Raw genomic sequence first — 15,035 nt, forward strand, 5'->3', positions numbered from 1 at the left:
GCGTTGCCATGAGAGCGGCGATGGGGCCGCGCTGAGCCAGGTGGGGCCCGGCCCGGCGCTTCCCCCCCGCGCTCCGCTCTCCCTCCGCCCCGGGGACCTCCCGAGGTCCCTCCAGGCCCCCGCGTGCTTTGTCCGCCGCCCGTCCTGGCCGTTCCCCCGGAGCGGTGCGGCCGTGACCCCTCCGGGCCTGCGCCTCCTGGGGGGCCGATGGGGGAGGGAGGGACGGGGCCGGTGTTGGTGCCGTAACACCGGCATGGCCCGGGCTGGGCAGCGGCGGTCCCGGTGCTTGTCTTGTGTCCCTGGCAGTAGCCGCGGTGGGTGCGTGGCGTTCCCAAAGAGACTAAACTGACCTTGTGCTTTGCTTTTTGTTCCTCTGGCTGCAACACACAGACCATGGTGCAGGTACAGGTTTGGTGCAGGTTGCTCCTGTGTGCATTTGGAGCTCTTAGTTTCAACTCCATCTTGGATTAGCAGGTTTAGTGTAATGTCAGACTGCTCTGCAAGTGAGCTATATCCTCGTTTTGCTCAGCACTAATCAAACCGGCACCATAAAAACATTTATGGTGCCAATGTTAATTAAAGGGAATATATATTTGTACTCATCATCTACTGACTTGACAGACCACAGGATGCAATTCTTTGACTGTAGTGTCTCAGTGGGTTTTTATCATCCTTCCAGGGATGAGTTTAAGCTTGAAGGCCGTGGCTCTGACCAGCTCAGCTCCCCAGGATGCCACACAAGATTGGTTTCACCGTGGTCAGTTCGTCGGGACACGAGGATGGGTTCAGTGCTCGGGAGCTGATGGTTCATGCACCAACAGTGAACGGGTGGCGGTCGCCCAGGTACTGTGAGGAGATGGTCTTGGAGCACTGAAGTTCTGAAGCACCAAGTTTAAAATGAGTGGCAGATGTACTGTGCGTGGTCAGAGCAGTTTGCAGCATCCCAGACTAAACTGATAAAGCAAAAAAGTTACTTTAATCCCATGGAATCGTCATCCTGGGGGAAGAAAGCACCTTGGTTAACACCTAAAGGCACTGCATTGTATTTAAATGAAGTCCTGGATAATGAAAATGGGAACTATTTGTGTTCTTGGCAGTCTTGGAGTTTGCAACTGCTTTGGCTTAGTATGAAAAATGTGTTTGTCTCAGCACATCCTCTAAACATGTGCGGGGCACCTGAACATATGCACACAGTAAAGGGAAGGGAAAAATGTTTCTACTCTACTCTTGGGATTCTTCTTACAACAGTTATGATGTTGGCTTACAATTAATAACTTGAAAGTTCCATAATTAAATATTGCTCAAGTTGGACGTGAAGTCTTCTTTAAAAAGATGATTGAATTCTGAAACCGTGTCTCTTTCAGGCTCTGTCAGTACCCCCAGGAAATCATCCTGCAGTTGGTGGAGAGGTGTCGGATCCGGAAGCTGCAGCTGCTCGCTCACCAGTACATGATTGCAAGCAAAATTGAGTTCTACATCAGTGAGAGTCTGCCCGAATACTTTGCTCCCTATCAGTCAGAGAGGTTTCAGAGACTCGGGTGAGTCAGAAAGTTCTGAATGAGTTTATTGTCTTGATAAGAAAAGCTTCAGGGGAAAATAGTACTCACTGTGGTTGTGTGTGATGTGGACACGCTGTGTGAGCAGCAGAGAGATCCTGGGCTTGTGTAGCTCTGTGACAAAGCTGGAGATGCAGGTGAATTGCCTTGCCAGGAAAACAGCACACGTTGATTCACTTATGAGGGAGTTTTAAACCTGAGGAGCAGAAATCCTCCTGTGTGTTTGGATGTATCCTCTGCTCACGTGTTACGTTTTCCTTCCCAGTTATGTCCCTCTCTCAGACAATGAGAAGACTGATTTCAGAGCTCGAGAGTTGAAATCTGTGTACATGGATGCAGTTGGCCAGTACCTGAAGCTGATTTTCCATAAAAATTATGCCAATAAATACAACTTGTACGGGCAGGTGAGTTGAAAATCCTTACCTGGTAACCTAGGTGACACTTCCCTAGTAAAGAGCAGGCACAGAAGTCTGCTCCCTTGATTTGTAGAAGCAAAAAATGTTGGTAGAAAGCTCCTGTATTTATTTTAGTTTGTTTTAAAGCACAAAACACAAATAACAGGTTAGAATTGAGTTGGGATCAGCTGGATGCACCTCATCCAGAACAAACGAGTCAAGGGCACGTTCTGTCACTCTTGTTTGTGCTGAGGTTTAGCCCACACAGCAGGGTGTGTGTTGAGGACAAGGAACTCCCTTTGAGAACAGCTTTGGGGTCACAAAGCCACTCTTGAGTGTTTTGGACCTGTTGTGGCATTAAGTGAAGGTGTTGCACAGCCACTGTGGTACAGACACACAAGCACCTGCCTCAGTTCTGCAGGGACTCAGTTCAGTTCCATCCCAGACCAGGAAAGGGAACAGCACAACGGGGTTGTAGATTTGGTGATACATTTTCAGTGGAGCAGGAGGCACATTTAACACTCAGTGCTCCTCTCTGCTTCCACACCACCCTGATGACCACAGGCCCTGGTTTTTGTTCCAAGAAGAGAGGAATGAGCTCACATGTTTCCATTTTCTGTGAATCTCTGCAGGTTGCCCTGGTAGCTGTGAACATCATTGGGGATCCAGCAGACTTTGACAATGACAGCATGAGCAGCGTAAGTGCAAAGCATCCCTGTCCTTTTACTGATGCTCCATCTCTTCAAGAACAGGTTCCTGGAGTGAGGGGATGAACCTTTCTTCTGCCAGTTCTGTGCTGTAGCAGAGCTGTGTTGCATTAATTTATTTTTAATGTTCTCTTGAAGCAAGAAATTTGACCCTAATATGGGAATGCAAAAATTAAAACACAATTAGTTGGGACATTTTCATTTTCAGCCTCTCCTTGCTTCAATGTGCCCCCAAACAAAAGTGCTCTACGTTGCAGAGCTGATGTTGGTTGTGGAAAGTCAGAATTCTGTCTTGAACACACACCTGATACTGGTGAATGTGCATTAAGATTTTTTTTCCACCCTTCCAAAGCCTTCCAGAGAGAAGCTGATAGATCACTACTTGGGAATTAAATCAGATGACCCTGCCTTAGATGGAACTTACCTTGGGTAAGGATGTTCTTTGCATATACCCTGGCAAAACCTCTGCTTGGTGTGAAGTAGTTGTTGGTCTCTGTGTTTTGTTAATTCCCTGCTAATGAAAAGAGAAGCCTGGCTTATTGTAAATTATTTTATTCACTTTATGCCTTCAGGAAACGTGACTCCATTTCACCTCTGGACGATTTGGCCTTTGACATGTACCAGGACCCAGAGGTGGCTCAGATAATCCGGAGGCTGGATGACAAGAAGCGGGAAGCTGTGCGTCACGAGTGCTACGACCACGCCAAGAAGCTCAAACAGGCCATTGCAGACTTGCAGAAGGTGGTGTTGAAAGATCTTTGGCTCCTAAGTGGAGCAGTGCTCCAGTGGCCTATCGGGGCCTTGCTGTTTGTGTGGAATCGTAATGATTTTCGATATATTTCCCAAAAGAATAGTTTTAAAGTCAGATAGCTTGATTGAGTCATTTGGCTGGAGGCAATGAGGCAAGTAGAGTAAGGTGATTCCAAGAAATGCTCAGTAAGGTGATTCCAAGAAATGCTCAGTAAGGTGATTCCAAGAAATGCTCAGTAAAATGATTCCAAGAAATGTGCAGGAATATGATTCCAAGGTGATTTGTACCAATCCTAGGTGGGGGAGCGACTCGGCCGGTACGAGGTGGAGAAGCGTTACGCGGTAGAGAAGGAGGATTATGACCTTGCCAAGAAGAAGAAGGAGCAGATGGACGAGTACAGGCTGAAGGTGTACCAGCAGCTGGAGCTGCACGACCTCCTGGATGCACAGCTGCTGGTGGGTGCTGTTAGTCCACACTCAGGAGGGTGTTCTAAATAGAAATGGCACAGCAACCCAGCTTAATTCACAAGTTAATAGAAATTTTGAGATTTGCTCAAGATTTTCAGCTTTCTGTTTGGATTGGGGATTTCCCCAACTTAAGACTCTCAATGTGGTGTTTCATGAACATGCTTAGTCTCCATAAATCACATTAAACTGTTGAGGTCTCAAGAAAATGGCATTAGGATCCTGAAATTTTTGCATAATTTCACATGATGCACATGAATAAGGTACTTTCTCCTATTTTGGAGGGGTAGAGGAGGCTTAGGCTGGTATCAAGGCTAACCATACAGAATCCATGTGATTTTGTACATACATACAATTATGTAATGCTCTCAGAACAGGAAGTTTTATAATCTCTCCACACATGCACCCACACAGAATTGTTTTTTGACTGTTTCATAAAGCTGCATCCAGTGGGAATGATGACACACCTGTGAGCCAGGTTTAATATTTACTTGAAACCCCTGGAATCCTGTTGGCAGAGTTGTAGCTGTACTGACTGATTTTAGCACATTTTTAGCCTTGCTGTAAAAAATCTCCTTCCTTTTTTCAGATCCGAAAACCACCTGAGTTGCCTCTGGGGTCTGTGAGTGGCACTGAGAGCCCCCTGAGCTCCCCTCCTGAGCCTGCAGACCCACCCCAAGGAGAGCCCCAGAGGGCAGAGTCTGTGCTGGAAGAGCAGTTGGTGGATCCCACTTCTGAGTCTGTTGTTCCCTACCAGTCCCCTCTTTCTCCTCAGATGCAGCCCACAACCTGCAAGGAAACATTTTCCAAGGAAAATGTGAGTAGTGTTCCCTCTGTTACTGCAGAAATCTGTCAGAGCAAACAATCTGATGTCCAACCTTCCAAACAACGGGGTTATTCTCGTGGTTAGCTGGGGAGTGATGCTGCTTTGATGTGAGAAAAATTGCACTGAGGTGAATCCAGTTAGCGATAAAACCACTTCACATCTGAGTCATTTCCAGAACAACAAATTTTTTATCTTTTCTGCTAGGTTGAATTTTTACCTTACGATGAGAGGCCTCTCCCAACCATCTGCAAGCAGGTGGATGAAGCTGTTGCCTACCTTGAGCCAGAGGTGACTGAAGAGGATGTGGGTGATGCTCCAAGGACTGGCAATGCTGGGGAACCCAAACCACTCACAGAGAAGGCACTGAGGGAAGCCAGCCCCGTTGTGGAGGTTTTTGGAGAGACTTTGGTAAGAACCAGTAGAACAAATCCATGGTTATTGTGCTCTGTGTTGAGTTGAGTGGATTTTTATGTGTCCAGAGCTGCTATTTAGAAATCTGAACTTAAAATTAGGCCTTGGCTTTATGGATGCCTGCTTTCAGTATTTCTACAGATCTGTAGCTTTGGTGATTGATTACTTGCTGTGCTGACAAACAGGCAGGATCCAGCAGGCTGCTTTAGGATATTGGTCCAGAATACCCATAACTTGCCACTGTCTTTTGCAGAGAGAGAGAAACCCTCACTGTGTCTGGAAGGGCTCCATGAGCCTGACCTGTTAATCCCATTTCTGTGATCACATTCCAAAATGTGTGCTTTTAATAAAGCCAGATTCCTGTGGGGAACACCTGGGGATTTCGTGCTTCAGTTGATATGTTCTTTGTGAGTCTGGTTCTCTGTATAAATGTTAAATATGTGTTGAAATATCTGCAGGGACCTTTTAAGAGACAAACCTGTTCTGTGCCCAGGTGTCAGGAGCGTATTCCAGAACTTGGTCGTGTCGAGAGGACGCGTTACTGGCTGTGTACAAGAAGCTGATGGAAGTGTCAGTGGACACTCCAAAGGAGGATTTAAGGAGCATGCTGAGAGCTGCTGTTTTCCTTGTGGAAAGGGCCATCAAAGACACCGTGTCTTCAGTAAGTTGGGATAGGTTTGATGCTCCAGTGAAGAACTGGCAGCCAAAATTGCAGAGCCGTGGGGTTGAGATACTTGGAACAAATTGTTTATAAATCTGCTGTTGAGTAAGTCCAGACCCAAAACCCCTCAAAACTCTAAAACAACTGGGCAATATCTGGCATTGAGCAGATGGAGAACACTACCCTGGGCTGAGCCATGAGCTTGAGAAACATCTGCTGATGCAGTGAGATTGGGCCTTTTTGTTTGTTAAAGTTGAAATACAGCAATGAAATAACTTTTAGTTACTTCACTTGAGAGCTCAAGGGACTGCACTTAGCTGAGGGACACTTGGGCATCAAATAAACCTTAAATAAGAAGAAAAGAAGAAAATCGAGTTGCTACTCTTTATAAAACAATTTCTGAAGCCTTTCATCTAAGTCCTAGCAACAGGTTTTCTGGAAGAGAGTTGTCTGAAGTAGCTTCTATTAAGGGTGTTAACTCTAATTCCAGATTAAGAATAGATTTTACTGTATTGTCTGAAAACAGGGGGCTCTGTGTTACTTTTGCTCAGTGTTTCCTTTTTCTTTCTAACTTAGGTTTTTCAGGCTTCCCTGAAACTTCTAAAAATGATCATTACCCAATATATACCAAAACACAAACTAGGGAAGCTAGAAACTTCTCATTGTGTGGAAAAAACCCTGCCACATTTGCTTTCTAGAACAGGAGACTCCTCATCCCGTCTTCGTCTTCTGGCTTCAACCTTCATCCAGGTGGGTGTTTCCCTTCAAATTTGGGAGCTCACAGGTGGGAAACACCTGATCAGAGTGGGCTGTGAGACCAGGGTTGGCTGCTGTGAAGTGTTGCAGCTTACCACAGAACCTTATCACAGAATCTTATCAGAGAATAGCTGGGGTTGGAAGGGCCCTCTGGAGATCATCCAGTCCAACCCCCTGCCAAATCAGGGTCACCTGGAGCAGTCTGGGGCTACCTGCTGCTCTGCAGGTGTGACTCGTGTTCTTTGTTGCAAGTGACTTACAGAGATGAGAAAACTCTCCTTTGCAGACAGGTAATTGTCCTCATGCAGTGTCTGCCTGCTCACTGCCTCTGTGTGTTCCTAGGAAATGGCACTGTGCCCTGAAGTGAAACCTCTCCAGATTATTCCAGTCCACCTGGTTAAAACATTTAAACCAAACTCCCCAACACACCTGGCAATGAGCCACGTGGAATTGGTGGAATCTCTCTTGAGAGCCATGGGGACTGAAAACTCCGGGTTTACCGTCAACAACGTCATGAAGGTAAGAGGTTGAGGTTACAGCACATGGAGGATTTTCTGATGGTTTTCTGGGGGCTTGCCTGGCTGGTTTGGAGTGCTTGAGAATTTCTGAAGAGGAGTATTCCCCTGATCAACAGTGCTGGTAATTTTAGACCAGGTTGGGCAGGGCTTGGAACAACCTGGTCTAGTAGGAGGTGTCCCTGCCCATGGTATGGGGTGGAATGAGATGAGCTTTAAGGTCCCTTTCAACCCAAACCACTCTAGGATTCCATGAATCAAGATATGGGGAAAAAAGAATCAATAGGTTAAAAAGTATTTGCAAAACCTGTCTTGTAGGAAGATTTCTCCTGCTGCAGGAGAGTCTTGGACTAATAAACGAATCCTTAAAAATGCGAGAGAAGAGAGACATAATTGTTTACAATTATTTTCAGTTTGCCACGGGGGCTCTGGAGCACAGGGCCCACGAGGTGCGTGAGGTGGTGCTGCGGATCATCTTTGCCATGTACAGGGAGCACAGGGCAGCCGTGCTGGAACATCTCCCTCCGGACGACGCCGGCGCCCGCAAGACCGTGCGCTACAAAACACTCTTCGATGGGTTTGCCAAAATCGACGGGAAATCTTCTGAAACTGAAATGAGGGTATGCAATGAGAGGGCAGAACGTACAGGGCCACTTCAGACACGGCAGTTGGCTGAGTAGTATCCTGATTTCGTGGCAGGTTGGATGCTGCACAGGTAGCAGAGTGTCTTCAGGTGTGTGGTTAATGTTCCTTAGTGTAGCAGGCTCAGTGTGTTCCCTATACTCACTGCTGGGAATAAAGCCAACAAGGAATACAGAGATGGACAAGCAGTTGGGAAAATGCACAAATGCTATTTTCTGCTGTCAGCCATTGGGAACAGTAAGCCCAAAGGCTGTGCTGTGTGTTCCTTTCAGGTGGTGCAGAGGAATTTGGGAGAAGGGAGGTGTGGCTGTATCACACTCATCACTTAACCAAGCAGGAGATTTCCTGTCCTCTATCAGCCATGAGCACTGTGCTGATGTGTTTTGCAATATCTTGTGTATGAGGGATGGTTCCAAAGCTTTTGGAACTGACAGAGTATTTCCTGCCAGGCGCAGAGGAAAGCAGCAACAGAAGCAGAGAAACAGACAAAGGAGGAAATTAAAGTTCTAAAAGGCCACCCAGCAGCTCTAAAGTTAGAGTTACTAGAAGAGGTTGAAGCTGAAGAGGTGAGCATGTTTTGGTTTAAAGTTATTTTAATCCTTTGCTCCTCGGGTATCATGGCCTTAGACAATGAGCATTGGAGTTGGCTCATTAAAAAGAGAGAAACTCCAGACATACCCTGGGTGACTTTTCTCCTCAGCAGTCCAGTTTAAAATCTGGGGTGTTGTTTTTCCTAACATAGTGTAAAATCTGGGATGTTGTTTTTCCTAACATAGTGTAAAATCTGGATTCTTTATTATAATATAACAATATAATAATACCTTTATAATATAAAATAGTACCTTAATACAAGATGTTTGCCCTAGAACCAGAAGCACAAACATTGTAGTGCATTGGCTCTGCTTCTAAGTTTAAAATTCCAGACAGAAATCAGAATATAGTGTGTTCCTTTTCTCCCTGGAAGGCAAATTTCTGAGTTAAATTTCTTTGTTCAATAGGAGAAAGAATCTGATTTTCAGAAGACAGAGATTCGAGGTAGGTAGTTTCAAATAAGAGTTAAGAAACATAGATGAATTAAGACGTGATTTTGGTTTAATAGTTCTCTCCTTACAGGTTACCAGCTATATGGAAGCCCCCAGGCTACAGCAGCAAATATTCAGGAGGAACTTTCCTCTGTTGCAAATTACCTGGATAAGTAAGTGAGATGAGCCTCTAATCACCTTAAGCACTTGGTGTCATCTGTGAGCCCCTAACAGTAATAACGTTTTTCCAGTAGATCAAAGCTAATACCTTCAGCAGTGAAACAATAAAGACTAAAATCTCCTCTAACACATTTGGAATTATCGCCAGGCAATCCTAGCTGCTTTTTTTTTTTTTTTTAAGTTCTTGGACAGTGTGACTTAGTACTTTTTTTTTTTTTTCTGAGTGTTTGCTTGTGGGATAAGAAATACCCAGAGTTTAATGTTCAGCTGCCAGTGTGAAATAAGGGGAAAATGTGGTGTGGCTTTGCTGGGTGTTGTAGGGGGAGGGTGGAGAGGAAGCCCTTGGGAATTCTGGATCCAGGAAAGCCAGTTTTGGTGGGCTGCTGTCAGAACTTTTGTGGAATTTTCTGTAGGAAAAAATGCTCTATAGTTGTATTTACCATAAATTACTCCCAGTACCTGCCCCATCCTCAGGTCAGCACTACACAGGGAAAAGAACATCTTCAAGATATTGGCTGTTTTTCAGAATAGCTTGGAACAGAAGGAACAGGGCTCATCCATTTCTCTCTGGTGTCACTGATGTTTGTATTTTTTTCCCAGCTTGTGTATTTTTTGTGGTGAAAGGAACAAGTCCTTCACAGAGGAAGGGTTGGATCTGCATTACTGGAAGCACTGCCCCATGTTAACCCGGTGTGAGCACTGCAAACAGGTCAGACTGAGCTTCCCACAGCTACTAAAGACATTGACTGCTGTTATTCTGGTTTAGAGGCACTGTCAGATATTTAACGCTCAGGCAGGTGAATTCTGAACACACCTGTGTGATTTGGGTAGCGCTTTTGGAAAAGAGCAGCATTAGAAAATGAATTAATAAATGGACTGAAATGGAATTTTCCCTTTGTCCTTTTGGAAGGTGAGGCTAAAGTGATTTTTTTAAAATCCCATCCCTATTTGCTCAGCACAAACCTTCGTGGCTGTGTTGCAGATGCTGGAGATTGCCAGCCTGACGGAGCACTTGCTGACTGACTGTGACAAAAGGGACAGCTTTGGGAAGTGCCCACGCTGCAGAGAGGCCGTGCCCAGGGATGAGCTGCCCAGACACACAAAGAGCAGGATTTGCAATCGTGAGTAGCTCCAAACAGGAAGGTGGAACATCAGAGGTTCAGACTTTCAAACACCAGGGATCTTTGGCAAGTCAGGCTGCTTGTGTTTCAGCCTTAGGGATCTAAGTAAATCCTCAGGAGGGAGAAGATTTGGGATAAATGCCTGAGTTTTACAGTGCTTGGCCTCTGTGAATGTGTGTGGGGAGGGTGAGTGAAAAGACTGGAAAATCTCTACCATATCCCTGTGGATTGAGCACTATCCCAGCACAGAAAGGACATGGACCTGTTGGAATGAGTTCAGAGAGGGCACCAAGCTGATCAAAGGGATGAGTCACCTCTGCTATGGGGAAAGGCTGAGAGAATTGGGATTGTTTAGCCTGGAGAAGAAAAGGCTTTGAAGTGACCTAATTGTGGCCTTCCAGTGCCTGAGAGGGCTACAAGAAAGGTGGAGAGAGACTATGTACAAGGGCCAAGAGTGGCAGCACAAGGGAGAGCTGGGTGATCTTTAGGATCCCTTCCAATCCAGGCAATTCTGGATTCTGTGATTCCTTTTGATCTTGTTTTGATGAAGATGATTAAACATGGAGCTTCTTTGGGAGCAGTTAATGATAATGGGGCAGGAGCTGGGTTAGTCATGGGGTAGTTTTATGCTATTTGCTGTGCAAATTCTCTTCTTGTGTCTGAAATTAGGCTCTCTTTGCAATTCTTACATTATTTTTCAAACAATTTCAGCTGCCAAACCAGAAAACGTGGCTAACCGTTGCCCTCTGTGCCATGAGAACTTTCCCCCTGGAGAGGAGGTGAGGCCACCCTTCACTCTGATGTTGTTATGGGTTGTTTTCGTGTGACATACCTTTCAAGATATATTAAAATAATGGATATATTAATTTCTATTCCATATCAAGGATCTCACACTTTGAAAAAGCAGATTAAAGTGCTGTTGCCATAAAGCCTGTACACAATTATCATTTTCCCCATGTGCCATTGGCTAATTTTGCTGGAGTTGTACTATCCCTTCTTTGTAATTGACTTCAGGCCTGGAGATCTCACCTGATGGACAGAGATGGCTGTAAAATGAACCAGCGGAGGACATCCCCCATGAACAAAACCATTCTGGTGCAGCCTGGTAAGACATTAATTAGTGATAATAACGTTTGTTTAATAAGGAAAGTGTTTCATCCCCAAGAGCTGGGTCTGTGCAACTCATGGTTTGCATTTGTGTGAGCTAAGTGATAGTTCTTGTGCTGGAGCAGTGTGCTTGGGGAGCAAATTCCCAAAATCATGCAATAACAATCATGTTAAAAGGAGGACACAAGCTCAGCTGGTGGGGAAAACTGGCAGATTGGATAAATTGATCAGTTCAGGGTTTTTTTCTGCGGAACAGGATGACCATGAATAGAACAATCAGCTGAACAGTGTTCTGGAAAGCTCCTGAACGCTGACACAGGGAACCAGAGCCTGATTTAGCTTTTAGTGGCCAATCAAAGGCTTCTAATCTGATCCTAATTACAGGGTGAACTGAACAGTGAGTGCTGTGCACTGCTTTTCCTTTCCAGTCCAGACCCAGGAACTTGACAGATGTGCAGCTTTTTTACTGTCAGAGAGACTTTGATGCTGATGTCAGGTGGTGTTTTTTTTAACAGTTCTCTTTATGAAGCACGTGGAAAATCCTTTTATTTCCAGAGCACAGAAGTTAAACAAACTGCCTGCAGCACCAGAACTTTCAGCCAGTTACATCCAAACCTTTCCTCCTTCAGACTCTGGAGATTTTTAGTCAGCTGCGTGTTCAGAGTTCACCTGCTCTATCCGAGCTGTGCTTGCTCATATCTGCATGTCAGTACTCCAGGTTCCTGGAAGGAGCTCTGGAATTGCCCATTCCAGCTGACCTTAATGAATCACAGGGATTAAACTCAGCACCTCCCAGTCTTAAACTGGATCCACAGTTCAGTCTGTCCTCAGCTTTGCTGTTTGTTCTGGCTGATGAGATGCCAGGCAGTTGTTAGTTTGTTGCTGCTTAGAATTTGGAAACAGAAGCAAATCCTGCCTGCATAAACTGATTCCAGAGCTATTTCCTAGAGATAGGAAAAGGAGCCCTGACCCTGGAGTCTGACCTCTGCTGGTGTGGAACATGCTGAGGCACAATGCCTGTCAGCTTCTGGTTGCTTCAGTCATTCAGACTTAACAGATCTTGGGAATCAAAACAGTGGATTAAGTTCACTGCTGGGACTAGATGTGCTTGCAATAATGATCTCTATTTTTCTCTTCACAGCCAAAGTAGGTGGCTACTGTTTGAGGAAACCAGGTCCTTCAGGAGCAAAGTTTCAACCTCCTTCAGTAGGAAACAGGATCCGAGCCCGAGGGGGCCCAAATAAAAGCAGTGGCAAAACATACTCAAAGCGATGACAAGACAAGTATTTCTTCCTTTGTCTTAATAACTGGGCACGTGGCTGTTCAGAGCTATTTAAGAATTGTGGGCAACTTGTATCATCTTTTCTGTGGACTGTTTTTAGCCTTGATCAGTGCCCAGTGTGATCCCCACGGCCGTCCCTTGGCGTTGCTGTCACTGCAGCACTGGGCTTTGCTCCTAAGAATGCTCCTGTTAGAAATACCAAATATTCTGGGCCACAAACATTATTCTGACAGATAACTCTGCTCTCCTTTCCAATCCCATGTCTGTAATTTAATGGGTTCAAGCACATTAATTACATCAGGGGAGTGAAGTCTCTTCCCTGGGTCCCCCGAGGTGCTCGAGGAACAGGAGCCAGGCGTGGGGGAAGCCTGACCTTACATGTATGTCAGATTTAGGGTTCTAAAGACAGCAGAGCTGTACCCAAAGCACTGCTTAATCCCAGGAATTAGCACCAAATGGAAAATCCAGAGGGCTGGTTGGATGTTCTCCTGTGTTGTGCTGCTGTGTAGGAGGTGACAGGACATTGTGGCCTCTCTCACTGTGCACCAAGTGCCTTATGAGCCCACTTGGCAGGAGGGTTAAACTAAACCCTCCAAGTCTGTGTCCCCAAGAAATGGCCCCTTACAGAAATGAAAAAATAAACTTGGTTGGGCCCTGAAGAGTTGAATTAGTAAATTTAGACCTTTTTGCCTGCTTTAGTGCACTTTCAGCTCAAATACTGAGCTTTTCTAGTTAGATCTTGATTAACACAACCAGCCACAGACTGCAGCATGTGTCTTTAACAGCTTCAGAGAGACAAAGTCTATTAAGACCCAAGGCATGAAGCTTTGTACCAAAGCAGCAATTCTCACATCTCTACCTGTAACATTCCAGCTGTTGCTTTCCAGGATGGAATTGGTACCATGGGCATGGGAATGAGTGATCATAATAATATAAGGGGAAATTTGGGGGTTTTTGCTCCCATGGAGTGAATGTGTGGTGGTGTTCAATATATAAATAGCTGATTTTGTAATACAGTTTTTCTAGTTTGCCTGCAGCCCACTTAGCAGCTTCTGGATTTTCCAGGTAGATCAGTATGCTTGGATTTCAAAAAATCTTGGTATAAATTGTTTCTCTAACTCTTCCAAATACATATCTCAATAATTACACACACATTAGGAACATACATACAATCATATCTATATTAACAAATACACAGGTATTTTTATTTTCCCTTTAGTAACACAGGTTCCTATTTGAGAGCCTAGTATTCTGTATGCTGAGTAAATAATAAATATCTAACAATAACCATTGATCTTGCTCAGAGGTGTAAGGATGAAAACTACTCTGTGGTACGATAAGGAAGTAACTTAGCAGTGATAAAATGGCAACTTTTTAGAATGTGAAAGGACCCTTTTGGAACACAGTAGGACCACCAGTGTCATCTTTAAAAGTGGATTTCCTGGGGCTGTCCCTTAATAAACAACCTGGGTTTGCCACAGTGGCAAAATAAGCACTGGGGTGAAAAACACTGTGAGGTTTAATGCTGTGCCATGAGGTCTTGAGCAAAATGTTCCAGAGGAAAACCATTGCACGGGTGCAGGTCTGAGCAAGGGAAAGAAGGTCTGCAAAGTGTTGGACTGGAAACTGGATTTGGCAAGAACAGGACTGCAGTGGGAATGCAAGGAAGGAGCGTGGTCCTGAGCTCAGGGCTGGTTTCTGTGTCATCTCTGTCTGAGTGAACTGTGCCTGAGTGTCAGTTGAGGTGTTTCCATCTGTGTCACTTCAGATTATTCCAGAACAGCCCATGTCCCTGTGTGCAGGAGCTGATCTCATCCCAAAAGACCTCTTGGTGTTCCACTACCCCAAGAAAGCAATTTATAGTGATTGCGTGTTCCAAAGTGCTGGATGAACAGAGCAAGTATTGAAATCTGGGAGATTTTCTCAAGAAAAGGAGTCACTTGTGTTAAATGTCAGTTATTTTTATTGCACATATTTAATAAATTACTTTAGCCAATCTGGAGGGTACCTCTGCATTTTCCAGCTGCTACAATGGAAATCGGTGCAGGGGGGAATGAGGGCATGGCTCCTGCAGCACCTGGGGGTACATGTGTGTACTGGACCTGGACCTGTGTACGTTGTACCTGTGTGTGTGTGACCCCTACCTGTGTGACCTGTGTACCAGAGCGTGCTGCAGCTGTGTGAGCTGAACCTGGACCTGTGTGAGGTGTACCTGGACCTGTGTGTGCTGTACCTCTACCTGTGTAAGTTGTACCTGTACGTGTGTGAGCTGTACCTGGGCCTGTGCAGCTCTGCTGGGGCAGACGCGCTGCTCGGCGGCGACGCAGTCCCGTGTTTTGCCCTTGTTTCAGGTATCACTATCCAGGAGCAGCGCCCGGCCCCTCCCGGCCGGCCCGCGCCGCCGCTCTCCCGCTGCTGCGTTCCCGCAGCGGGTTCGGGTGGCGGCCGGACCCTCCCCGAGGGCGGGACCTGTGCCGGGGGCGGTCCCTGGGCGGTGGCGCCGGCCGCGGGCGGGGTGTGGGCGCGATGGCGGCGGCGGGGCCGTGGCCGGAGCTGGAGGCGGCGGCGCGGGAGCGGCGGCGGGAGCTGTCGCTGGCCGGTACTCCTCGCAGCACGGGGTGGAAGCGCCTCGGCCCCGC

At 46.1% G+C, this 15,035-nt stretch overlaps 2 protein-coding genes across 2 annotated transcripts in view; both read left to right on the forward strand.

Annotated features, from left to right (window-relative positions):
- On the forward strand, positions 1–14,392 carry CEP104 (centrosomal protein 104). Its single transcript, XM_042031963.1, has 22 exons — positions 1–40; positions 680–843; positions 1,365–1,538; positions 1,822–1,960; positions 2,584–2,649; positions 3,011–3,087; positions 3,231–3,399; positions 3,706–3,864; positions 4,463–4,690; positions 4,904–5,107; positions 5,604–5,771; positions 6,348–6,521; positions 6,870–7,046; positions 7,456–7,662; positions 8,134–8,250; positions 8,683–8,719; positions 8,798–8,879; positions 9,487–9,595; positions 9,869–10,007; positions 10,719–10,786; positions 11,022–11,112; positions 12,256–14,392. The coding sequence occupies exons 2-22, from the start codon at positions 731–733 to the stop codon at positions 12,387–12,389; spliced, it is 2,832 nt and encodes a 943-aa protein (XP_041887897.1). The 5' UTR covers positions 1–40; positions 680–730; the 3' UTR covers positions 12,390–14,392.
- Positions 14,393–14,457: 65 nt separating this feature from the next.
- LRRC47 (leucine rich repeat containing 47) overlaps positions 14,458–15,035 on the forward strand; it is a 5,629-nt gene continuing 5,051 nt past the window's right edge. The window contains exons 1-3 of the mRNA XM_042031913.1: positions 14,458–14,508; positions 14,561–14,652; positions 14,748–14,995. Of these exons, the coding sequence (XP_041887847.1) occupies positions 14,458–14,508; positions 14,561–14,652; positions 14,748–14,995 (391 nt within the window). The remainder of the gene's footprint in view (positions 14,509–14,560; positions 14,653–14,747; positions 14,996–15,035) is intronic.

Source organism: Corvus kubaryi, unplaced genomic scaffold (genome assembly GCF_017639235.1).
Source record: "Corvus kubaryi isolate FWS band 111438036 unplaced genomic scaffold, C.kubaryi_AGA036_p1.0 37352, whole genome shotgun sequence".
Lineage (NCBI taxonomy): Eukaryota > Metazoa > Chordata > Aves > Passeriformes > Corvidae > Corvus > Corvus kubaryi.

Bases quoted from the DNA above. Each gene is read 5' to 3' on its own strand.
- CEP104 (XM_042031963.1), top strand. From the start codon at position 731: ATGCCACACAAGATTGGTTTCACCGTGGTCAGTTCGTCGGGACACGAG. The intron at 5,772-6,347 runs GTAAGTTGGGAT...TTTCTAACTTAG, and splicing joins TCAAAGACACCGTGTCTTCA to GTTTTTCAGGCTTCCCTGAA. The intron at 10,008-10,718 runs GTGAGTAGCTCC...AAACAATTTCAG, and splicing joins AAAGAGCAGGATTTGCAATC to CTGCCAAACCAGAAAACGTG.